This window comes from Siniperca chuatsi, linkage group LG16, assembly GCF_020085105.1.
Source record: "Siniperca chuatsi isolate FFG_IHB_CAS linkage group LG16, ASM2008510v1, whole genome shotgun sequence".
Lineage (NCBI taxonomy): Eukaryota > Metazoa > Chordata > Actinopteri > Centrarchiformes > Sinipercidae > Siniperca > Siniperca chuatsi.
This window is the reverse complement of record NC_058057.1, coordinates 7332001-7358669: the sequence shown is the minus strand read 5'-3', so window position 1 is coordinate 7358669 and position 26669 is coordinate 7332001. Positions and strand designations below refer to the sequence as shown.

At 41.0% G+C, this 26669-nt stretch overlaps 2 protein-coding genes across 8 annotated transcripts in view; one reads left to right on the top strand and one right to left on the bottom strand.

The window, feature by feature from the left end:
* The window catches only part of cdc42bpab (CDC42 binding protein kinase alpha (DMPK-like) b), an 82672-nt gene extending 66660 nt beyond the window's left edge, over positions 1-16012 (bottom strand). Inside the window, exons 1-2 of one of the 7 annotated variants that reach the window (XM_044170399.1) lie at positions 14360-16012; positions 181-272 (exon numbers count right to left, since the gene is read on the bottom strand). In XM_044170399.1, coding sequence (XP_044026334.1) covers positions 181-272; positions 14360-14537 — 270 coding nt within the window. In that variant the 5' untranslated portion in view covers positions 14538-16012. The remainder of the gene's footprint in view (positions 1-180; positions 273-14359) is intronic. The other 6 variants (XM_044170398.1, XM_044170400.1, XM_044170402.1 and 3 more) reach the window with 6 other exon arrangements.
* A 5313-nt stretch (positions 16013-21325) lies between these two features.
* lft1 (lefty1) lies at positions 21326-23814 on the top strand. The gene is made up of 4 exons (XM_044170397.1): positions 21326-21730; positions 21960-22206; positions 22382-22621; positions 23118-23814. The coding sequence occupies exons 1-4, from the start codon at positions 21466-21468 to the stop codon at positions 23440-23442; spliced, it is 1077 nt and encodes a 358-aa protein (XP_044026332.1). The 5' UTR covers positions 21326-21465; the 3' UTR covers positions 23443-23814.
* Positions 23815-26669: the final 2855 nt, after the last annotated feature.

Here is a 26669-nt window from a genome sequence, read left to right as displayed (position 1 = left end):
TGAGATGTGTCCTGTCGGAACAGACAAGTAGACAGAAAACATACACTGCAGATGATGCATCTATAAGAAAATGCTCCAAACTAACCTATAACACCTGTTTCTTTTACAAAAGAGAAAAAAGGGTATGGTAATGGATTGCTGCATGATTAAGTTGAGTGTAAAAACCAGAAGGTATATTACCTCTCCAAAGGCTCCTCGTCCAATCACCTTAAGGATCTCAAAGTCTTCCTTGTGCAGGCGCATCTGCTTCACTTTGGAAGCGAAGGGTTTAGCTGTAGAGAGAAGGAAGACAGACGTCGGGTTCATTAAAATCAGCCAAAAGTGATGTATAAAGGACTTTAAGCAAAGAGGACAGATTTTTTTTTTAACTACATCTTCAGAACACAAAAGTAGGAGTCACTGAATGAATTGCAGAATAAGAAATATACTGCACAGGAAAATATTAAGTACACCCAGGAATGGAAGGATCCTTTTATATCAAATCAAAAAGATTATTTTATGCTCTTTGACTACCATGACTATCGGGGTTTCCAGCAGCCTTTGATAGAGGAGGTACCCTGCCTCGGCTAACGTCACTAAATATTATAACATTTTTAGGACATATATAATATTAGGCGTATTAAGATTTGGGGAAAACGAGCAGTGGTGCTACATCACACAGCAAAGGCCATGTATTAAATAAGTGAGGCAAATGTTTAAACCGTCATCTAACTACACTGATGACGAAATGTGAAGAGACTAGCTAACGTTAGCGGAGTGGAGCACCGAACTCCAGCAGTAACAAACGAGACCAGCTGACCAACTCACACTGCAGAACTCCAGGCCAACTCTGGTCTGTTCAAGAAAACAACTCGACCCTCAGTCTGTTTCATTTCGCCTGTACAGTGTTTTGCAGCTGAGAGGCTGTTCTCCACTGCAGGGTATACAATGTTAAAAACAACACTGCTAAATCACATCTGGATTTTATACAATTGAAATAACAAGTGCAAATGGGGCCATTGATATCAGTGCAATACTATTATTAGTGCTGATATTTGCCTGATTGTGGACTTGACATTTAGTGGGGCGTACATCACTTGCTGTATCACAACTCTCAAAACAGCAACATGAAGAAAATGATCCACTTAAACACAGCAAACATTAATGTCTGATTAGCTTAACCTGTTTTGAATCTTACAAAATGCATATCAATATTAACTGATAGTGGTTAAAAAAAAAAATCTGGATATCTGTATCTAATTTATAAGCTGCATCAATGCATCACTACTGATGAGATGTGGGGACAAATTTCGTGCTTGCCAACATTATCTTGGCATCCTGGGATTCAAAAGAGCCTGCTTGTGTAACCTGCAGGCTGCTGCAGCACTGTTCAAATAGCTAATTTAGCCACTGGAGTGTGCAGTCCTAATTTAATCTGAAACAAATTCAAAGGGCAAATACCTGTCCAACCTGTTTCATTTGGTATGAAGTTCCCTTTCCAAGCATGACAGCATGAAATAGAGGATCAAAGCCTGTGTGTGTGTGTGTGTGTGTGTGTGTGTGTATGGATGCAGCAGAGGAGCTTTATCAGGGATGCAGCTCAGCTCTGTGCTGTCTGCTGGATGGACTGGCTGTGCTGTCGGATCGACTCAGCCTCTGCATATGTGTCTCTTTTGCACACGCCAACACAAAGTATACGCATGCAAACATACCCCCAAAAAAAGGACAAGTACACCCTCACACACATGAACAATGCATGATACTACTGGTACATGCCCTACACAGACACACACACACTCACACATCAACCCAGCCTTCCCTGTCACTAGGCAAAGCTGGGATACAGCAGGCTGGGAGGGAGCGAGGGAGGGGGCAGAGGAGCTGCGAGAGGCAGGGAGGGAAAGGGGAGGACAGGACAAGAGAGCAAACGGAGGAAATAAAGGAGGGAGAGAGACATACAAGCGATCAAGACTGGGTGAATGACCTAAACAGACATAACAGGAGCTGACAGACAGACAGATAAGACAGGGAGAGTGAATGGGGCGGGTTGGCACTGGTGGACAAAGAGGCAAACCTGTCTTCATCTAAACAGCTGCTGTTCTCCCTAACATTGCACCTCTGCTCCGAATTCCACAGGCAGCCTGGCTATGAGGGGCTGGGGCCTGAGTCAGCGCTTTTTACTCACACAGCTGAGCCCTCTGCTCAAAGAAACCAGGGGCTGCGCTGGCTACAGCATGTGCAGAGGGACATAAGGTTTGGAGTTCTGCCTGGCTTTTGCAGACTTCCGCACCTAAAATCATAAGCTGTGATTATCAATTGAAACATGCTTTTAGAGTTTTTTCACAAATTTAATGAAGTTATAAACTGTTTTTAGCACATAACACCTGCATCACAACACAATTATACCAGATTTGCTCTGGTTCTTTTCAAATTAGCACATTTTAAGGGGCTAAAGGAATTGATGCAGAAAAGGTGATGCAGTATGATGATGCAAAATCGAACAAGGCAGCAAATGATACATCTAAGTGAAAGAGAATCAAGGCATAATAGCAGACAGAGGCAGAGCTGAGTGAAGAACAACATCCCTATCAATAAATTGTAACAGGAGCACTGAACTACAAAGACTAACTGGTTGGAATGAGCATCTAAAATTAATGCCAACTTGTCCAATGCTAAAGCTAATGGAAAGTTACATTCAGACACAAAAGAACAACAGGACCAACAGGAAATAGGTGAAAAGTAGGAACAGCATGGCAACCACAATAACCATTAGTCCAAAAACATATAAAACACAAATAAATGAAACAAATAAATATTGTCTGTGCTAAAATGCCCAGCAAGTGCAAGCCTAAAGCAGAGACAAGTGGAGGTGAAGTGGATTCCCTGGCATCTCCCATACTACCAAAGAGAAGGATCCTGTGATAGAAAAGAGCGAGGGGATGAGAGAAGGAACTGGAGGAAGAGAAACCAAAGGGCCAGAGAAGATTACATGCTGCAGTCTTCTTCCATGTTATTTATGAACTTGTGCCCTGACAAGGCCCCTAAAGGTTTTGGTTTTTAGAGGAGCTAATAGGTTTTATCTTGGGGTCGGAGACAGTGGAGGGTCGGGCAGCAGGCGCACTCCCATGCTGATTTATATGAGTAAAAAACCTGGGCTGAACTTATATTGTGTTTTCAATTTAAAGTTATTTGCTTTTTCTAAAAATCCACCTTTAAACCTCCTCTTTGATGGATTGGTATAACAAAGAAAACCTATCCTATTCAGAAATACTACACAAATAACATAATAGTGTGTACACACAGTTTGAATTGGAGACAAATTGTGACTATAGCTGCTGCCCAAAAAGTCTTAGATTCCCTAATCCCTAGATTTAACTAACAGTTGTTAAACATGAAGTTTTCTCCAAACTGGGGATGTTTCTTCCTTCCATATCCAAAGTGTATCACAATACATACAACATGAAATACACTACTGGTGAATATGTGCATTACACTGGGCATTAAGATGAGACATTGAGATTAAACACAATAAATTATCATCATTCGGGGGCTTTGTGTTATAATGAAAATGAAGATCAACTGCAAAGAGGTGGATTTTGCTACAGTAGGGGGAGGGGGTGTTATGCTGTGACTCCATGTGGTCCCATTTTAATCCATTTTAAACACTGTGAATCCGGGTTGACTACAGCTGCCATCCTAAAAAAGGAGCAAGCTACAAACTTTTCAGAGCAACCTTTCAAGCCTATAGGCAATGAGTATTTAATACTTACAAGGCAACCTAGTTAGCACACAGTTGTCTATTTAGACAACCAGCAGGTATGGAGCAATATTAGCATTCATTTGGAGTTGTGTTTCTGGTCCAGGCGTCCAGTATTCACTCTCCTTTTAGCTCTGGTTTGGTCTCTACCAACTCCTGAGAGAAATATCTGGCTCTTTAGCAGCTAAAGGCTAATGTTCACTAGTTAGTCGCTAACTGTCTGTCTGCCGTTTGGTGCTGGGCAGTGGGTTTTGAAAATGTGTCAACATCAATATTTTTATTGTGGTTTTTCGTTATTTTTCTGAACATCATTAAGTAATTGCTGCCTCATGACGACAGCGCTGCGGTGTGGGCATGTTTATTTGTGATTTAGAATGTAACCGGTGTGAAACAATCCGAAAATAACGTCGGGTTGCGTTTCTGAAACCATAGTGTTGTCTATTCATTAGTAAGGAGAGTTTTTAATATCTTTTGTCCTTGTAGCTGTTAAATATAAAGCCATTAAGTCGTCTGCCTGCTACCTTAGAAATTCCATTGAATAAGTGTTTGAGAAAATGTTTAGGTTAGAATCTTTTATTAATTAGTTTACGTTGATTGACTGTACCAGTGTGTGTGTTTATTTTTATCATGTTGGAGTTGCCGGTTTAAACATACAATTTTGCACTTTAATATGTAAACTTTGGTTTGCATTTTGTTTTGTGCTGCATTATACAATGAAAAAGTTACAGTTGATGATACAGTTTTTCAAAATAAAATTAACTCAAATGAAATAGTCAATTAGATTTTTTTGGAGGAAACTGAATCGTTTAGATTAATTGATGGGAAAATAGTCATTAGTGGCAACTCTAGATTATAGTGCTTTGAAGATTTATTTTCAGTGGAGTAGTCCTTCAATTTGCGGCTATAATTTCCATGGATACCATACAGTTTTATGAATGAAGAAAAGAAGGGTGTTATGTATTTTTCCGCTGTCAATTGAATAGGCTTTTGCTTAGATCTTGTTCAGTGAGACCAGCGTGGATGCACTCCCCTTCACTGAGACACACTCCCAGTTCAGTAAGTATGGGAAAAGACAAAACTATGCAAGCAAGCGGCTTCGCCAGTTGGCTATGGGACCATTTCGGCTGAACGGGTGGAGGGGGCGAGCAACTTTCCCAAATTCACCCTTTGACAACATGAAAAAATCTTGTGAGAAAACAATGTCGCTCTGTCTGTGGTGTTCATGTGTGTATATGTGTGTGTGTGTGTGTCACTGGTGTAGACTTAGCTGGCAGAAGAAAAGGAAGACTCGCTAATTGCTCCTCTGAGCTGAAGAGTCATTACAGGGAGAGCAGACCAACATTTTTCCTTCAGTACGTACAGAACAGCACACTTACAAATGATTAAAGTGTTAGAAGTAGCACTAAAGCCTCTTGTAATTTCCCAGAAATCAAACTCATCTTGCATGCTAATGCCAGGAGCTTTTTATCCCCTAAACTAATTTGAGTAAAAGCAGTAGTTGAGGTTAGAGTAATATCAATAAAGATGACAGTGTACAAAATCTAAGTGATGCTGATTCCTAATTAGACTGAATTCATGACACAACTTGTGCTAATTCATCTTTTTGTAAGTATGTGGCTTGAGTTTCATGCTAAAATAGGTCAAAATCTAGAGAACGACTTATTTTGAAAAGCTGCAGTAGAAAAAGAAACATTTTAATGAGCCAAACGCAGCCAACTGAGCAGCTTCATTTTCATTTGGTCTGTAAACACTGGCTGAAGTGATGGACGGACAGCTGAGCAGAGAGGTCAGCCAAACCCAACTAACAGGCGCTGCAGGGGAAGAAAAGGTAGAAAAAGAAAGAAAGAGATGGAAGGATAAGAAGAAGTGAAGGTGAAGAAAAGGGGAAGGGGGAGGAGAGGCCATTTGCAGTCAGATCCCAATGGCCCTGAAAGGCTGGCTAATGACCTGCGCTACAGTGTGTCCTCTGGGAGACAGAGAAAGGAAGCCAATGCTTCCTCTGCCACTTTCTGATGACACATCACAATCAGCAGCAGGCATTTCTCTGCCTACAAAGCTCCCAGACAGATTGACTAAGTGTTTTTAAAGGCCATCTGTGAGATATCCAGATGCTGAAAATGCCATGCACAATTTCACATGTGTTACCCTGGTAAAGGTCCAGTTAATCCTCAGCATGGACTGCAATCCCATCTTTGTTACCACAGACAAATCGATTAATCCCTTAATTAACTCACTAGTTTTCCCACTGGAACTTAAATGTTATGAAAAAAAGCCTTAAAGTGGTCATATTATGCATATTATAGTGTTAGATATCTTTTTTGAGAATGTAATAGGTTTGCAAAGTGAAAAAGCCAAAGTCCATCCCAAAGGGAGTTACCCCCTCCCACAGAAAACACTGCTCCTGAACTGCCTGAAAACTGCTCAATTGTAGTCCAGCCTTTACTTCGGTAACGTATCTACATCACTATGTAGCACGCATCATAATGCACAAATTCAGCAGTTTCCACAAGCACACCTAAATATGAAATCAAAATAACCTTAGATACCCTCCAGGCAGCCAATGGGCATAAGGTTGTTACTGTGATGTAGAGACAGTGCCCAGTTAAAACGTTACCTATGGAAGATAAACTAGTTACAAATTAATAACTTACCACTCTGAAACATCTTGCTCCAGTCTACATTGTGAAGCTGGTTCGGGTTGTTCTGCCTGTGTTTCGGTATCTGACTCGGCTGAACCAAAGCCATAGTTACTGGCTGAAGCCGCTTTGTTTTGGATCACACTACCTTGCTTGTCAGGACCCACCCTACTTTGCTTCTGATTGGCTAGTAGTCCTTAGGTACTGTGCATGTGCAACTCCCAACACAGATCGAATAGAAGTGAGATGCCTCACTCGGTAGCTAAAACGGAGCGTTCAAGACACGGGGCGAACAGATGTGCTGCAGCAATGTGCAGTATGAGAAAAAACCTATTCTGGTAAAACCGCAAAATAAAATTAGGAACCTGAAAATTTGCAAAATTTATGACCACTGTATAGTGTTAGATTCTCCTCAATTAGGCTATACCCAACAGAGACGACTAATCTTAGCAATACTTGAAATCACTGCAGTAAGTTATGGATACACCATGTGGAGAAAAGTTATTAATAACCTCACATGAAATGACTGACAGCTCAAAGTTACAATAAATAATGGTACTTGTTATTCAACCCTAGGCAGCAGACCTTTGAAAAGAAAATGATAATTTGCACAGTGGATCTCCAATTGTTCATAATAGGACTTTATTTAATGCAATAATTTTTTTCCTACAAAATGGAAGTCAGTCTTTTGAATTTTTGGAAAATAATTCTTCATTTATGGTTTGACTTTGAGTGTTAACTTCTGGTATACTACAGCTGTTAGATGTTTTAAAAAGGGCCCCACATCACACATCAAGGTCAGTGTACTAATGGGGAGTACTACTTGGCCTGTGAAAACAGTTGTATAAAATAACCTGGATGATGTCATCAGGGTTATCTGAGCTTTGACTCAAATTTTTAACAGAAAGCCTACATTATAAACTGAGGTGTGGAATTTGAAAGACATGGGCGTTGCAGGGGGGGTCTAAGGAAAGATGCTATTGACTTGAATTGGATTATGGGAATTGCAGTCCAGTATTTTGGGGGTTTAAGTAGGGACTTAAAGCCCATACATACTGTACTGGACTCTGCAATAAAGACTGCAGCACAGATTTGGACCATTCCTTTTTTTGTTTTTTTAAATCTCTCTTGCAAGTGCCCCAACTTTATGGAAGTACAATAGTAAATTGCCAATTTAAAGATGTAGTCTACAAATCATACAAATGTACCAAGTTTTGTGAAATCCTGAACAACTGTATTATGTTCAAAACACTTATTCCTCATAACGAATGACACACAGCCCACTCATTTTGCTCATGCTGGTGTAATTAATTTAAAAAGTTGATGATTTATATATTTTTTCTTCTTTTGGCAGGTTTGTTTGAATGCTGCTGGGTTAATTTAAAGTGAAATGTAGAGGGCAAAAAGAGCATAATAAAGTGTAAGTGGCTGCTGGACTGCTCCCTTTGGGATACTAAACTCTGGTGAGAAGTAGCGGACACCAGGAGAGGAGAGGATCTACATGGGCCCCTCTGCTATGTATGATTGTGAGTCCATTCAGGACAATGCAAAAGCTGTGTGTGTGTGTGAGAGTGTGAGAGAGAGAGAGAGAGAGAGAGAGAGAGAGAGAGAGAGAGAGAGAGAGAGAGAGAGAGAGAGAGAGAGAGAGAGAGAGAGAGAGAGAGAGAGAGAGAGAGAGAGACTCAAAGAGCTTATAAGTGTTCAAGTGAGCATACAGACTGTATGTGAGTTGGTGTGAAAGAAGAATCCACCAGAAAGGAAGTAAACATGTTTGTGGCCTTGCACCTTCCAAACAACGCCAAAATATTGGACACAAGTGAGCCACAGAGTACACAATGCGATACAGCTGTCCCACTTCCTCGTATGACATCATGTACCCGTTGGGTCCGGACTAGCTCACTGAGTCCTTGTGGTTCCTTCCTGTTCTCTGTGCCCGCTGTAACCACCGGACAGCCAGACAGGAAATGACAGAACAACCAGAGGGGTAACAAGGATGTCCATACAGAATTTTCCCAGAAAAGTCCCATACTAATATTGACATTCTGGATATTAATGATACAGATTACTGATTCTTCTGCTGACTTGACACGGACTGCCAGTGATGCTAACATCTATTTTCACCGGCATCATTCACATTTGAGTTGTGATTTATAAAGTGTGACAGTCAAATATTTTTATACCCGGTTCCAATTTATCTGAACAACAAATTATTATTATTATTAATACTATTATCAGCAACTATTACAGTTACTTCATGTCTTTATGGATTTATTCTAATCTAAAAATCACCTAGTCCTGACCATGACCCAAACACAAAAAAAACACTTCTTCACAATCAACACTCCATTCTGTCTTATCCACCATAGGTTGCACAAAATAAAAGTACTAGAGTGCATTTCCTGCCTGGTTTACCTCTACCTAACAGGGCTAATGGCTAATCAAACTGTGCAAGTTCACTGATGGTTCTGCAGCTGCAATCAGTTAGCCTAGACTGATCTAAATGCATGTTTATTACTGCAAAGGTATGCACAATGTATATGAAGCGCTAGCCTTGTGTACAGCCTTGTTTGTTCTTGGTGGGGTGCAATGGCCTCCAATCAGAATTTAAAACCATGTGAAACAAAAATTTGTCTTTGGAACCAACACAACTCAAATTCTCATAGGCGTAGTGGCAGCTCTTCTGATCTGTTCAATAACGGGAATAACAGAAAGAGACTCCAGTATGTGCACTATGAGATAGCCTAGTTAGGCAAAACCACAATAATTAGTGTGTGTGAAAGTGTGTGCGTGTGCGCGCGTCTCCACTGTGAGTAGTGCGTGAGGCATGCTGCCAATGAAAGCTTTGCAGGGTGGAGCACACATCAGCTGCAGCTGAACAGCTGGCCACTGCAAGCTAACATTGAGTCTGGCTTGAGAAAAGGTCGGGCTGCCTCCCCATGTTTGCCTACTGTGGGCTGGCATGGCTGCCCATTTTCATTCAGCTGCCCGGCAATCCCTTTCCCAAAACAGGGAAGGAGATCAGGACAAAACAAAAAGCAGGAAATGATGGGACAAATGTAGGAAAACAGATTATCTATGAGAAATTAATGCAAGTGTTGTGTCCACACAAACAGAAATTCCTGTTCAGAAAACTGACGACATCCTCATAGTGCACAAAACACTTAATCCAACAAATAAAGATTAAGTTTATACTGAGATTGTAATAAATTCTAAAATACATCAACGTCATTGATCGAGCTGAAATATGCTGAAACACTAACACCACCCCACATGAGCCACAGATCAAGGTAAAACTGAAAGAATCATACACACATTATTTATTCAGTTCCTGACCGAGAATTGCTTGTTCTATGGAGAAAGTCATATTCTTTGAGGAATGATGCTCAACCTTCATGTTAACTCTATAAAGCCTCCTTTGACATTTGCAGTAATACAGAAACATTAAAATTCATGTCATTTAAAAACATCTGATTACATTACAAATAAGGAAGATGTTGACATAAGCTGGCTGGCTTACATTGAATTTCACAAGTCAGGTTGTAAGAGAACAAATACAAGCACAGGCCTGAGCTAGAGAAATTGGTAGACACAGTAACTGCTGTGGTATATGTGAGGAGTCGGGATACAGCGTACTTTCCCGTGTTCATTTCCCCTGTGGCTGCAGGTCATGTAGGGGTCTCTATTTCAGCTGAAGTGAGGTCACCAAACAAGCAGAAAAGCAAACCCAACACAAATGTTTGTCTTCTTCTCTGGCTCATACACATTCTCAGGAAGAAAAGGGAACACTGCTGCACCTTTGTCACGGCTGTGCCACTGTAGCAAAAAAAAAAAAAAAAAAAAAAAAAAAAAAGGTACACAGGCCCAATAAGTAAGCTATGATGATGTGTCTTTTCTGTCAGAGCATACTGTAGCTGCAGAGGCAGTCTATGATTGGCTAACAAAAGGCAGATTCCTCACAAGTTGAATAGGTCTTAGGTTTCATCGGGCCCATCTTGAACCATTTTTCTGTATGTAGAATTAAACTGTGTTTTGAGCATGTGTTAACGTTATCTGTCTGATCCAATCTTTTGCTTATAGGTTACAATCAGTCATGTACACTCTCTGGCTCTGTTGGTAAGTATAAATAGGGGGCCTTGATGGCATTATGTCACTTCTTCAGCTAGCATTTAGCTAGTAATTGTCCAAATACAGGTGTTGCGTGTGTAACAGGTGTACTTTTTCCTTTGACCCTCTGGCTGGGTGTTCTGCCAAGAAAGAGAAAACATGGGAGTGGTGACACTCCAAAAACTTCAGAGAAGAAAACAAGACTTGACCTCAGTTATAACATGTTATTGTTGGTGGCTACACAGAAAAGGTGTGGTCTGCTATCCTGTGGACATGCGTTATCACAATGCTAAAACCACGCCACAGCAAGTAATTTCATCTCTTCCCAAAAGATGGAAAACTACTCTTTAGTACTGTCTGCTACCACTGCTCTAACATCCAGTAGTCTATGGCTATGGTTTGTTTTTGACTAAAGCTGAAGCACATGAATGCCTTATCCCAAAATACTTGACTGTGAGACTGCATCACAATGCAAATCACTTAAAGCAATAGTTGACATTTTGGGAAGTTAGATTAGAAGATTGATATTACTGTCATATCTGTCTGGTAAATATATGACTACAGCCAGCACTCTGTGAGCTTAGCTTAGCATAAAGACTGGAAACAGGGCAAAACAGCTAGCCAGTGTAAAAACGGCATGTTGCGGTTTTAAGAGAGGGGTTATCATGTGTCAAACTATTTCTTGGCTGGTAGGATCGACTTCCTGAAGTCTCTGCAGGTTGCCTGGCAACCTCATGGTGATGAAGTTACACAAAAAAAACCCATAAAACTTGTTGTTTTTACAATTCTATTTTTGTACGGATTAAACAAACAAGGCATAACATGATAATTTGTGAACTTTAGAACTGCTGGTAGCCAGATTCTGTTACCTTCGGACAGCCCTATTTCCAGTCTTCATGCTAAGCTAAGCTAAGGTGCTTAGCAAATAAGAATATTATATATTATATAGGGGTGTGCCATATATCGTTCACGATAATACTGGTATAAGTTTTAATATGATTTTTTAAAATCATATCGTGGTAATGGCAACATTCCGACTTGTTGATGTAATGACGTTGTTCTGTTATGCACAGCAACAACAAGCATGGCTGAAAGCAAAAGTAACATTGCTACCGGCTCCACGGTGGAGGAGTTGGTTCCAACAAGCGGAGCGACTTCAGTAGTGGAAGTGGTTTGCTCACGTTGGCTGTTAACTTGGTCCTGTGCTACTCCATAGAGAATAAGACGGAGAGGTGTGTAACAAAGAGCAACTCTACATTTAATTTGGACAAATCTTGTTGAAAAAAGTATATCCCAAATTCTCCATTGTCATAAGGTCAAAGACAGCCAACACACCAGCGCTTCCGAGTTATAAAATTGTTGCTGCTAGTAGTGATCTAGAAGTAATGTTTTCTTTTTTTCCCATGTTTCTGGCCATATTTCAAAAGGTGACACTTCCAAATACTATATTTAAATCACCCAGAGACTTTAGACATGTCTTCATAAACCCATAAGGACCACTAATGGCTGTCTTGTTCTAAATTTTTTCTTTTAATCACAATAAACTGCTGTACAGGCTCCTAGTCCATCACCTAACATGGCAGCGGCAGATGGCCGGCCACCATTGAGTCTGGTTCTGTCCAAGGTTTCTGCCTCTTAAAGGAAGTTTTTTCTTGCCACTGTCGCCAAATACTTGCTCATGGGAATTGTTGGGTCTCTGTAAATAATATTATAAAGAGTACGGTCTAGACCTGCTCTATAGGAAAAGTGCAATGAGATAACTTCTGTTATGAATTGGCGATATATAAATATAAAATGTAATTGAATACTTGATAAGAGAAAAGAATGAATGAATGAATGATATATGCCTCTCTCGTGTTTGTAGAAGAAATCTTCTTTAGGAGTACAGTACAAGACTCTTTTGAGAGAAGACAACAACTGATATTAAGACTTCCCTTATACATACTCCCTACGTGATTAGGATAATCTGTTATTTTGTTTACTTAAGCTTCAGTGACTTCTAGGTACAGACTCTGCAACTCAGTTAAATTAATTGATATTAATCATAGAAGCTGACAGATTGTCATACAAATCCCTCTGGAATGGAACACAATAACAAGCAACAACATGGGACCTCGACAGGACTATGACAGCTTGGATACATCTGCATGTGGTGAGTTGTGTCTGGCTGAGCTCAGTCAGAGAGTTTCTAGTGTCAACACAGGGAAATGTCAGGGTGAAGTCACCACTTGGCACCCAAGCACAGGGCACCTCTCCTTAAAGGCCAGGGCACACTGGCATTGTTGCAAGGCCAGCTAGATGCAGCAGATCGGCTGGGGACTAACAACTGAGGAAAAATTAGGATGCTCTAAAGGAAACGATACATGTGTAATGAATAAACACAGCAGGGTATGGCTTTTAGACAGGCAGAAAAGTACCTCTTTATTCCTTTGCAGACACAAAAATCACCAAATCCAGCCACTTCCAGTATTTTACCAGCCAGCATAGCTCCATTTTTAGCATAGAATAGGTTGTCCAGATGGTGTCTGGTGGGGTAAACCAACTTTAGCCACAGCCTAAATGTATCACCATTTGACTGATTTAACTGCCATCCTGTCTGTCTTTGACACTGCCACTCTACAATGGGCCAAACTGCTGCCTATTTAACATTGTAGTTTAAACTGTTTCAGAAATAAAGAAAGAAAAAAAAGATGCCAGCAAATATACCAAACAACACTTTCGTTCCATTATACTTTTGTTTCTTATTGCCTGCTATATTATTAATTTGCTTCGATCCAGGGCAATGATTTGTTCCTGCACTGCCTCAAACTGCTGCTGCACTTCTTTCAGGGCTTTAAAAGACAAGCAGGCCTGCCAGGCATGCTCCGGCAGCTAGCTGGGCCTCTGCACCAGATAAAAAAGGTGAGTTGTTCACATTCCTGCTTCATGCACAAACCAAACCCCCGAAGTCACACACACACACAGTCTTTCTGTACAAATGATTGAGTTGTTTGTGTGTGTGTGTGGTCCTCCTGCCTCCTTTGTGTTGGTTTTTTTTCTAACCTTGCTTTAACCAGGGGAGTGGGAAAGTTACACAACTGCAAACTTGTCACCAAAAACTCCTTTCCGGATTAGAAACTAATCAAATCCTGGGTAAAACTTTTAGGGTGTGCAAAAGTGATTGCTATGCTGCAATGGCAACAAAAGACCACTCTTTACTTTACTGCAACATCTAACTGATCAGAGACAGCTAGGTAAGTTATCACCTACACACCCATAAAAAGGAAAACAAACTGGCATGCAAAATAGTTGTGAAAACTAAACTAAACCAAAGAGAGTTGGTGCAATGACAGAAAGGAATCTACTTTATGTAAGAGTGCGTTTTCATAAGAATAAATGATGGCCTGGAGGATAGGACATCTTTATGGGATCTTTCCTGGATTCATATCAAAACTCAGAGTGGGCCTGTTGAAGATCTTCCTCACTATAGTTAATGTCCTTCTGTGTATTTGGTTACTCCTTCTCATCAACTCAACTTGGTGCCACCTTTTTTTTTTTTTTTTTTTTTTTTACAACATGTCTGTTTTTGGTAGTAAGACGTGTCTTCTGTTTAATGTGTGTTCTTGTAACTTCGACATGCTGTCATGTATAATTCTTTTACTAAACACATAAAACATTTAATGACACAAGAATAGTGTGGCCTTGCTTTTAGTTTTAGGGAGGGTTTGAGTGAGAAGAGAACAGGCCAACTGAGCCCCACTACTACTATAAAAGGAATGTGATGGGGAAGGGAGGGCCACTGCACCACCAACATTATTAGCCTATCATCTTACCAAAAAGACAGGGAGGCTGAATGCACAGGCCAAAACAAGCGGAAATAATAAAAAAAAATAAGCTTGCTTACCCCAGTCCAAAAACTCCAGGATATTTTTCTCTCTTCTGAGCGGGGAGTTGTTGCACTCATCGTAGAGGCAGACCAGGATATCCAGCAGCGTTTCCACACTCAGGCACTGGCCATTAGACTGAGCTGGCCCGTCCAGAATCAGCTTCTCCAGCTTCTTCAAACGCACCTCTCCCGACATGATTATTCCGGCTTGTTGGTTTTTGAAGTAATGATGATGATGATGATGATGAAGGTGGTGGTGGTGGTGGTGGGGGATAAGCAAACACCTCCTCGGCCTGTTAGTTAGCGCAGAGGGGCCTGCAAAGAAGTTCTGTCACCTTGAATAGGTCTCGAAAATAATAAAACTTTGAGTTGAGGGCAAGCCGGGGCTAATTCCGCGTTAAAACCGACCTATTCATGATCTCCCTCTCGAGATCCAGTATCTAAGAGGTGAATAAGACGTGTAGCACTTCCCCATTTTACAATACCTATCCCCACAGGGCACATACGAAAAGAAGTAGTCACAATTACAGACCCTGGCTGCCCCGGGCCGGCTGATTTTGATGAAATCCCAACGTATGCTGGCAGTTTTCTTGTCTTCTCTGTGTGGTAAATGGAAGAAAATCGAGTCGATGCGGTTCAACAGATCCCCCTTAGTTGTTGTGGCAGATGTTTGGGATTCTCCATTCTTGCAGCAACCCAAAAATGCAAGGCAGATCTGCAATGCTACAAAGCCCCAGCGCCCCTCCTCTGCTCCAGGAATGGAAGGGCGACACAGGCTTAGTTAGCAGCCTGCTAGGTTAGCTGTTTAGCTAGCCAGCGAGCTAATGTTAACGTTACTTTTCTTCGTTCCTAAATGCCATCGTTGCCCCTTTTTTTCCAGGAGTTGACATACAATATGCAAAGTGTTAACAGAGCTTAACTGAATTTGGCCCCTTTCGACAGTATGGTTATTTATCATCCAACTGGAAAATATTCCCTTGTTTTCACAACTCAGTGGTGGCAGATATGTTTTTTAAATCCCATTCTTCGTCCAGAAATGTCTCTTTAGTTTCTTCACAGTTCAAAACGACGATTAGTTCAAGAGTTCCAACAGCACGTACGTTAGCCGTCAAAAATGCGGGTCATTTTTGAAGGTTACAAAGGAGCTCGTTTTTGTGTCAAGAGGAAAGCTATAGTCTAGTCTTGCTTATTCCAAATACGGGACACAGCCTAAATTCCCCCTGTCCTGTCCTTTCCTTTGCTTTGCTTTGCTTTGCTTTGCCTGACTCCCCCGCCGGTCGGTCGCTTCTTGCCGTCTTTGCACAGTCAAGCTACCAGCAGCCTGCTGCCAGAGACTTTCGACAGGAAAGACAACCAAGTAGACAGCTCTATCCTTAACGCCGCGCTGGATTATGGGAAGCAGGGCTCGTTTGTAAAATATGAATGACTTACAAATGGACGCTTAGCTCGCGACGCTGTACACATTAAAAACACAACTTATAAACTCTTATAGAATACGTTACCTCTTTCTTACTCAATGAAGAATGTCTTAGCTGCAAAGCGATACGTTTCGAGACCGTCATGTGTCTCATTTTTACGAAAAAATGTCGATATTTTCCAACTTTCACGCATGCGTAGAGCGCTGAATCCTCAACTCGGCCATCTTTGATGTGCCATAGCGTGAATCCGTCCATTCCTTTACAGCCAGAAGCCCATCTCGAAGCAGCATAGCATCTCTGGTCGCTGCTGCAGGCAAAATCCCAGATCATCATCATGGCGCCCGTCACAGCATCTGCTGTGCGGAAGGGGTGGGGGGTTGGGGGTGTGGTGGTGGTGGTGGTGGCTGTCAATATTGTGAATGGAAACTGCGGGCTGTCTGTCAGTCTGCTGGTGACGTGGTGCGAAGAGGACACATTTTCTTCAGACTGCAATAACAGTGACTGCTGTCCCTTTAATTGGCTGCAAAAAACACCCCGTTTATGGAGATATACCCAAGCAATGGTGTGGTCTGCGCCAATGTAACCTGTGCTGAGATCTGATAGCTGTCGCAGTGGGCCACATTCACGCAACCTTCAGACAATACATGCCAGCCTGTGTGTGTGTGTGTTGTATTAATGCAAATGCCTAAACTTACCAAATTCTGACATTTTATGAGATGCACCCTGGCTACAAATGCCACATGAAATCTGTGTATTTATCTCAGAATAGCACTGCATGCCTACATGCACTTCACAGGTGACACCAGAAATGGCAACTCTGACAACTATGTGTGGTCTCTCAGCAGGCCTTTGACTGTGCCCAAAAACGGCATTGACATTTGAAAGTAATGCAAGTAATGGCGAGAGAAGCTTAATGCTGAGAGCAAACTCTCTAAGATAAACAGGCTTGTAGGTTAGTGTTGGATTTAATGACGAGCCTGAGCTCTGCTGTATTCCTGCAGGCCGAGTGAGTCAGACTTTTCATATGCACAGATCCCTAAATGAGAATCAAGCACATACAGTAGGTAAATCACACAGCAAATGGTATTTGCACTTATTTGTCTGTTCTAACCTGTTGGAGTGGCCATCATACTCACATTACTAGCTAATAATATGTTGTATGAAAACAATAATAATCATGCCTTAAATGTCATCGCATAAACCACTGATGTATTGAGTAAAAAGTGATATTTTACAGTATCACCAAGCTCTATTAGAGTTTTATTCATAGTGTGTTCCTCTGAGGTGCTTATCGGCACTCAAAGTACATCTATTAATGATTAACAGCCGACATGGCAACTGAATCTCAGGGAGTAGGGAGAAAGGCATAGAAGCCTTGTGTTTTTGTGTCTGTGTGCCACACCAGCAAACACCAGCATAAAATAATTCACTTCTATATTTTAAATGGATTTTTTACATTTTTTTACTTATTTATTTTTTATTTTTTTGCTGCAAGCCTTTGTAGTGCCAGCGAGAAGAAAGGCACAGAGAAGCATTGCGGTGAAATGAGCACACACAGAACAACTCAGCATGCAAGATGTGTCCAATAAGACAGATTTTGATGGTGACCAAGTGTAATTTGAAGCATACTGCTTTGGCATGACTGTTTATCGGAAACAAACAGCAGTTTATATGTGTAACCACTCTGAGATGATTGATTGTCTTGGTTTGGAAATATATTCTGTGTGAAAGTACACGAGCAGCAGTGCATAACAGCATCATACAATACTGAAGGACAGAAAAGCTCTTTCTTAACAGTTATGACCCTTTCCCACTGCAGAACCAGGTCACCTTATTAAAGGGGAAATCCACTCTAAAATGGTTTTAATTTATGAACATTAATAAGTAGGGTTTATTATTATTGTTATTATTATTTATTTGAATGTTTCCTTGTGTGTAACCTACAACTATTTGGATGTTTTTCTTATATTTGCATGTAACATCTCCAGTTATATAATAAATATAAACGATATTTATTTGTTATGCTTTTCAGACGCAGACAGTCTTTTAAATAAGGTGAGGAAATGCATTGGAACAACATTTAAAAAAAAAAAACAACAATAAAAAGGAAAATAAATTGGAATAGAATAAAAATGAAATAAGATCAATAGTAAAATAAAATACAAAGAGACGAAAAAAGACAATGAATACAGTTGTAGTGGAGTTATGGTGCATTAATAAGTTGCCCTAAACTCAATAAAGAAAATAAAAGTGCAGTAGAAAAATGAATCAGCCAATAGCCAGCAGGCGTGAACTCATGATGTGTTAGATAAAAGTCTAATAGGGGTTTCCTGCTTGGAAAAACATCTGTCTGTTTTGCATCACATTACGCAATGTAAATACTTTTTTTTTTTTTTTAGGGTGGATGTTCCCTTTAAAGCCTAGCTGCTCATAGTGTGACCACAGCGCCCTCTGCTGCACAAATAGCCTTCATGCAACTGTTAAACTTGGGTTGTTTTGTAGGTTATTGCAACTGTCTTGTATTTATTGTGGACAAATACAAGACAGTATTCGTTCTTAGTCATTTTCCATTCCATTTATTAATTATGTCTACTATTCACACACTGCAGAATATGTTTCTTTAGTGAATTTGCACGATAAGTATCCTTGCACACTCAAAGTCTCCCCTAGGTCGATCAATTAAAAGTTAATGAAAATATTTATTGTTAGTCCTATCTAATCATGTCTGATCCTATTTGGTTAAGTCTACACTGGGATTAAACCCCTCTGTCTCTGCGCTGATTGAGCCGTCATTAGCTGTGTGAAATGCAATTAGACTGTCCTGTACTTTGTCTAGATGTGGAGGCCATTGAGCAATAATTGTATTGTCCGTGCACAGGTCTAGCGCTTTCCCCTCTGACAGACTGATCAACGATTATTGGCAGCCAGCTCGATGCATTGATCCAGACTCGGAGTGGATCTTTGACGTCTGCAGCCGCAGTGAAAGGGTTGTATGGGCCATTAAGGTGCAAACTAGAGCGGTTCATGTTCCCAAATATTTGATGTTAAGATAAAGCAGGCAATAGTGGATCAGGAAGTCGGTCACAATACAGCCACGTGAATAATGAGGAATTTGCGCTGACCACCAACACAAGTTCAATATTGACTTTTTGGAGCAGGCAGCAGCTCCGCCTTGTTCCCAAGGAGACTCCAAATGAGATGCTGACATATATTGTGTCTAACCTTCACCACACGGAAAACAACCAAACTGCAGCCAAGTCTTCCTCCCTAAAAAAAGGCTCTCTGTCATATTTCTCCCATGTAAGCATTTAAACCGGGCCTTCTACAAACAGCAGTTTTTGGAAGCAAAGGGGATTTCATGTTTCACAAATGGAAGGGCATGACCTATAAACTGGACTGCTTTTGAATGCAAATGCATTGGATGTTAATTAACACCTGTGTTGTTGATTGTGGGAGCTTGTTGGCCTTTGATTGAAAAGAAATGGCACCTAGGAGCATCAGATGTAGCTTTGAACTAAGCAACTAGTCTTTGATTGGCATGGGAAGGAAGAAAGACTGAGAAATATCACACAAAGGGCATCTTAATTTCCCGAATTAGGGGTTGTAATGTGAGGAAGAGAGGATACCATAGGTCTATGCATTTTAGGCTCTGGACAACAGGCACTTAGACTTGGCCTTTGGCTGGACTGGACAATGGATGTGCTCTAATTTACATGTCTGCACTGATGATTCTGACATCAGGTAATCTGATAGACCAGTTTGGACCTCACCTGTGGACTTCAAGGGCAGTCAGTACTTGAAAAACACTGCTTCGGTCTTCAAAAACATTACTTAACTTTGTGCAACTGTTTTGTGTATATTTATCACATGAATATGAATTGTATAAAATATGTAGTTTTATTCTTTTTTTTTTTGGGTCCCTCTCTAACATCTGGCCAGGGATAAGGGATGAAAATGTTCTCTATTGATCAGTGCCTAATTAATGAGCAACGTCCCCATCAAATAAGCTAATAAAATAAATAAATAAATAAATAAAGTGTCTCAAGATTAAAGTTCAAAATGTTCAGCGCTAATTTTTGTACGAAGACAATATACGTTTTCAAATTGCAGTTAATTAGGTTAAAACACAAATGCAGCACCACCAATATCATAATGATCTAGCTATTATGACTCTGTAATAATGTTATTAGTCTTAACTCTATGCACACACAACTGAGTTTGCACACATGCAATAGGATATTTCTTAAAATCTTTGTTTCAGTAATGCACCCTGTGACTGTACCATACATGGATTGTGTCATGTGGTATCAGCTCTACAGCACTATTTAATAAGTTGTAAGCTGCAGGCCCTAGCTGCAGCGAGCGGGTCTGGCAGTCATCTGTCATTTGCTCTTCCTGTGTGCCCCTTCAGTCTGTCTGACATCTCTAAGCAAACACCGCCCAATACACAACCACAGGCAGGACCTTCTGGGCAGCCAGTGAGAGCACCCCTCTTCTAATGTTTGTGTGACAAAAAAGGCAAGGCAAATCCTCGCAATGGAATCAGATAATCACCAACCTGTGAAGAGCCTGCCCCAATCCACATCCACGGATCCCCCTCCTCCCAGGCCCCTGGATTAACTGTCTGTTTGGCTAATAATTTTAATCTGCTGGAGAAGGCCAAGAATGGGTGACAGGGCTCGGAATAAACATCTAATCCTCCAGTCCTCCTCCTCCCTCGAAGCTCTGCACTACTTCCTACTTGATCCCTTGTTATACACTTGTACCAAAATGAACAGACTGGATTGCCTGCTGTTTTTTTTTTTTTAGTCCTGATCTAGGTCCACCTTTTCCTGGACAAAACTGCTTTCTAGCCACCCAGACAGAAATAAGCCCGCTGTGTGACAGACTGTTGCCAGACTGCCCCGGCCTGACATCGTCCAGTGGAATGTACACGTCAGAGTGTGGGGTGTGTGTAGACAAGGGTGCTACTGAAGAGAGGGCACATCAGGTTCACAGGGTCAAGAGATGTCTGTCTGGGACGCATGTGTAGCAGCAGAGAACACACTTCAGGGTGGACCGGGGAGACAGGCTTTTTAATTCTGGAGAAATAATTGAGTGTCAAGACACAAAGAGAACTTGGCGATTTGTTCAACCATGTGAAATAAACACTAGGTATGACTGCTCATAAATTCATTTTTGGGAAATGGCATTAAGTCACACAAAACCATAAAGAGTTTCTACTCCCATTGGCAGTGGCTGGATTTCTGTTGACCATCATGATACCCATTCAAAAAATATAGTTGGACAAATATATAAGCTAAATATATGCTTTTCCACTGTCAAGATGACTCTAAATTACTGTATTTATTTATACCATAAAGAGCAGATTTTAGATCCTCATTCTGGCATCAAATGCAAAACACAGGCCACCAACATCAAGCATAGTTTTAGTGGAACTATGGTGAAATTACACCTACACAATAAGGATGGCACTCGAGTCTAATTGTTGCTGTTTGAAGTATGGCCACTTGGATATCCTGTTTAGGATGGGGCTGTATTGTCGCACCTTTGTTCTGATAAGGGTCCCTGCCCCCATTGACAAAGTGCGAACGACTGGGAGGGCCGCAACAATATAAGGGGCCAGAGGAGTGTCAGAGGGACACTGTCTATCTCTGGGTGACTTGTGCTACCGTGCTGCTGTTTATCACACTGAACTTTTTACTCATGGATTTCCTCCGCGCTTGTGTGCTTTGCACCGCTCTTTTCGGTCTCGCCAAGGCTTTTACGCATCAGGATATGAAGGACGCGCTGCTGCAGAAACTTGGGTTGGATGAAGTTCCTAAAATCCACAAGAGGGATTTGGAGAATCTCGTTATTCCGACGCATATCAGAAATAAGTACTTGTCGATGCTGAAGATGCACCACAGCAGGAAACGCAGATCTCTGCCAAGCCTGGCGGGCATCCTGAGGGGAATCCCTGGTAATGCAGGTAAGGACCGTTCCCATTTTTAAAACATATAACGTGTCATGTGTAGGAATTCATATGAAAATAGCACTGACACTGATACCAGTTGAAGCAAACAGTTATCTTCGTGCGTAATTGTGACACTTTGGGCGCAAAGACAATTTTACGCACCAAATTGCCTTTACAAAACAGTCATTTTAAGCTATTTGAGAGAGAGAAACGCCTAAAACGCTTAAAATGCTTTGTGCTTTAGACATTTCCGGGGAGTATGTGTATTCTGACACCACTCGGCATCGCATGGTGTTCGACATGGAGGCGAGGATCCCGGATAACAGCGAGGTGACCATGGCGGAGCTGAAGCTCTACCAGCGGGCTTCCTACCACAAACGCTTCGCGGTGGAGAGGAAGAACCACCGGCCCGTCAACAACGCCCGGGTCAGCATCTACTGGGTGGAGGTGCTGCCAGACGGATCCAACCGGACATCGTTGGTAGATTCACGGTAAGGGATCATTTTCTCATGGTGACGTGTTGGAAATGTATTAACAGTAGAGCAATTAAGAGGCGACATCATCAGTGGGTTAATCTTAATAATAATTAAATTGTATTATTCTCCAGGAAATATCCTTTTTTTAAATCTCCTTTTAATTAATCGCCCTTATCTCTCATGTTCACAGGTTGATCCCCATTCACGAGACCGGCTGGAAGAGCTTTGATGTGACCCAGGCGGTGCACTATTGGTCCAAGACCCAGCAGAAGACACCTATGCACCTGGAGGTGTGGATCGAGGGCGAGAGACCTGGCAGCTACGCGGCAGAGATGGCCAAGAGTGTCCGCTTTACCACCCAGGAGCAGACGGACAACACCTTGGGAAAGCCCGAGCTCATCCTCTACACACTCAACCTCGAAGAGTACGGGTAAGGGCGCGAGCTTTTGATAAACAGGATATTGTATCAGTGTGACAATTAGCCCATGTCCTCTATTTATTATTATTATTATTATTATTTTCTTTTTTACCTGCCACCATTTGCATTCATTGGTAGATTTGTAGTAGTGTGACACAGGGGCATCAGTTTACTCATTCTCATGGTTTGGAGAAATTTAGCAGCAAAATACTGACAAAGCATTAAAAACTATCAAGAAAAACCCCCACATACTTAGTTCAGGTGTTTTCCCACATATTAGTGTTTTATAGTTTTGATCCCATGCAATTTTAAAGTTATTGCTTCTAAATAGATTCAAATTAGACCTATATATATATATATAGATTCCCCTACTAAAAAACAATAAATATCATAATTGTATGATCATAGTAAGCAGGGGTGTAGCTAAGAGATTCTGGGACTTCTGAGTTCCCATGCTTGGGACTTTGTAACACTAGTCATCTAACTTTCTTTCTCCTTTCTTCCTCAGTTCCCGTGGCGACTGCGATGTCAACCAGAACAAACACACCTGCTGCAGGGAGCAGTACTTCATCAACTTCCGTGCTCTCACCTGGACACAGTACTGGATCATTGAGCCAGCGGGCTACCAGGCCTTCAGGTGCACCGGAGGCTGCAAGCAGCCAAAGCACAACTACGGCTACGGGGAGAGGCGGTGTACTGTGTCTGAGAGCGCCCCGTTACCCATAATGTACCTGGTGAAGAAGGGGGACTACACTGAAATAGAAGTGGCTGAATTCCCCAATATGATTGTAGAGAGGTGTGCCTGCACAATGGACAATATCTCCATAGTATGATGTCATGGAAAACAGCTATAGTAATCCTATGATCACAGACTGCTGGGAAGTACTATAGGAGTATTGTAGTGTTTTTTCATCGGGGTGTTGATATATTTAAGGTTTTAAACAACATGTCTAGTACTTTCTATTTAAATAGACATTTATTGGGAGTTTCACACACAACAGGCAGTCCCGCTGCCATTAAGCTCCACCTCCTTCCACAAGCACTTTTATATATTTTGTAAATTTTGTAATATCTTTTTTTTATTCAAATTTGTATGTGTTGTGTTGAATCTGCAGCAATCATTCAAATTCTGTCTGATGTGTTATATTTTCAAGCTGTACATAATATGGATGAGTTTATGTTTGGAAAATAAAATATTTTGTTTCACTTAAGAGTTTCTGGTCTTCCTCTTCCCTGCTGTCTGGCCCCATTCACATTCATGATCACATTCACATTCAGTTACATACAGCTGCCGGCCTCCTCTTTCACCTCTTTATTTACACTTATAGGAAATTGTTGAGCAGAGCAAATAATTTGCCTAATGACTTATAGCATTTGTTACACTGAGGGCACACTGTCATTGACAATGGCGGTCAAACCTACTTGTAATGCTTTATTTACAGTGGGAAGGAGCTACACGGCCACATACGGAGAAACACGAAGTCAACTCACATTAAGCTAGACTGGGCTCTTTGTGTGTTTACATCAGACTTAGACCGGGCCAAACGTTGGTAATCAGGGCCAATACCTAATGCACTGTTTGCTGTCTGAGTGGGGGGTCTTGTCATTCACTAATATGCTGCTGATGGAGGTAAACATGCTGCCCTGCCAAAGACAAGCAGCTGTCTGTCTGGGAGGGAAGTGGATTCCCAACATGCACCTCCAGCAACACCAGGAGGCATGGGAATAGAAGAAACACAGGTGGTGCTGTAAAGAATGAATGCCATGCATACTCTGCTACTCTTTAAAAACTATTCACCCCCCTTAAGAGTTTTTTTTTTTATTGTTTTACAACATTAAATCAAAGTAGAATTAATGTGTCTTTTTTTGACACTGATCGACAGAAAATGACCCTTTAAGACCAAAGTGAAACTGTATCTGTAGTATAAATACGCCTGTATCTGTCATATGAATATGCCTGTATCTGAAATATAAAAACGCCTGTATCTGTAGTATGAATACGTCTGTAGTATAAATACGCCTGAATCTGAAATATAAAAACACCTGTATCTGTCATATGAATACGTCTGTATCTGTAGTATAAATACGCCTGTATCTTTCATATGAATACGCCTGTATCTGTAGTATGAATACGTCTGTATCTGTCATATGAATATGCCTGTATCTGAAATATAAAAACGCCTTTATCTGTCATATGAATACACCTGTATCTGTAGTATAAATACGCCTGTATCTGTCATATGAATACACCTGTATCTGAAATATAAAAACGCCTGTATCTGTAGTATGAATACGTCTGTATCTGTCATATGAATATGCCTGTATCTGAAATATAAAAACGCCTTTATCTGTCATATGAATACACCTGTATCTGTAGTATAAATACGCCTGTATCTGTCATATGAATACGCCTGTATCTGTAGTATGAATACGTCTGTATCTGTAGTGGGGGGTACAGAATATGCCTGTATCTGAAATATAAAAACGCCTTTATCTGTCATATGAATACACCTGTATCTGTAGTATGAATACGTCTGTATCTGTAGTATAAATACGCCTGTATCTGAAATATAAAAACGCCTGTATCTGTCATATGAATACGCCTGTATCTGTCATATGAATACGCCTGTATCTGTGGTATAAATAAACCTGTATCTGGATGGTCCAACTTTTGGGAAGTCAGTATTGTGGCAAATACTACAATATGAAGACAAAGGAACGCTCCAAACAACTCAGCGAAAAGATTAATAATCTTTATCTATCTAATAAATAAAAATAGCCATGTCAGGGCATGGACGCAAGACCATTTCCAAGTCACTGAACATCCCCTGGAGTTCAGTAAAATCAGTCATTAAGAAATGGAAAGAGCTGTAAATCTGCCTAGAGCAGGCAGCCCTCTGACAACTCTGAAGGAGCTCCAAGCTTCAGAAGCTGAGATTGCTTCACCAGTTTCAGCTTTAGAGAAAGCCACTCTTAAACAGGAGTCTACAGCCAGGCTAGCAGCTCTGAGGTTCTGTACGCAGACACAGCAGTGCTTTGAGCTAAATGCTAACATCAGCATGCTAACGTACTCACAATAACAAAGCTAGCATGTGGATGTTTATCAGGTGTAATGTTTACCATGTTCACTATCTTAGTTTAATGTGTTAGCATGCTAACATTTGCTAATTAGCAGGAAACGGTAAGTACAGCTGAAGCTGATGGGAATGTCATTAGTTTTGCAGGTATTTGGTCATAAACCAAATACCTTTAACCTGATGATGGCGTTAGATCAAAGGTCAGGGGATGAGAAGTCATCTTCTGGGGGCCATTAATCACATTTCACAGCAATCCACCCTATAGTTGTCAAAATATTTCAATAACAACCACAAATGTCAACCGTATGGTGGTGCTGGATGTGGTCTGATGAGACCAAAATTGAGCTTTTGGCGATCATACTAAACGCCATGTTAAAACTGCACGCCATCAGAAATACACCATCCCAACTGTGAAGCATGGTGGGGACGCTTCTCTGCAGCCCTGGAAGCCTTGTGAGGGTAGAGGGTCAAATGAATGCAGTAAAATGCAGGGAGATCCTGGAGGTGCTGTCTGCAAGAAACCTGCGATTTGGGAGATTTTTCTAGCAAGACAATGAGCCTGAGCATAAAGCCAAAGCTACACAGTAATAGCTTTAAAAACAACAATGTTAACGTCCTGGAGTGACTGAATCAAGTCGAGAGCTCAGTCCTATTGAGAATTTGTGGATTCACATAGATTTAAGGCTGTAATTACTGCCAAAGGTCATCTACCTGCCATCTACTAAATACTTGCAAACTAGTATTTTGTAATTCATTTCAATCACATGGTAGAGATCTGTTTTCACTTTGACATTAAAGTATTTTTTGTTTGTTGACCATTATCAAGAGGATGAGGGGGTGAATACTTTTTATATCACTGTAACAAACCACAAAGGCACTGCTTCTTTACTTTAATAGTTGAGACAAATTAAAAAAGAAAATACAATCCCAAATTTTTAAACACACATATAAAAACTGTCAGATAGAAAAGACAACAAATCTCA

Bases quoted from the DNA above. Each gene is read 5' to 3' on its own strand.
- lft1 (XM_044170397.1), top strand. From the start codon at position 21,466: ATGGATTTCCTCCGCGCTTGTGTGCTTTGCACCGCTCTTTTCGGTCTC. The intron at 22,207-22,381 runs GTAAGGGATCAT...TCATGTTCACAG, and splicing joins ACATCGTTGGTAGATTCACG to GTTGATCCCCATTCACGAGA. The intron at 22,622-23,117 runs GTAAGGGCGCGA...TTTCTTCCTCAG, and splicing joins CTCAACCTCGAAGAGTACGG to TTCCCGTGGCGACTGCGATG.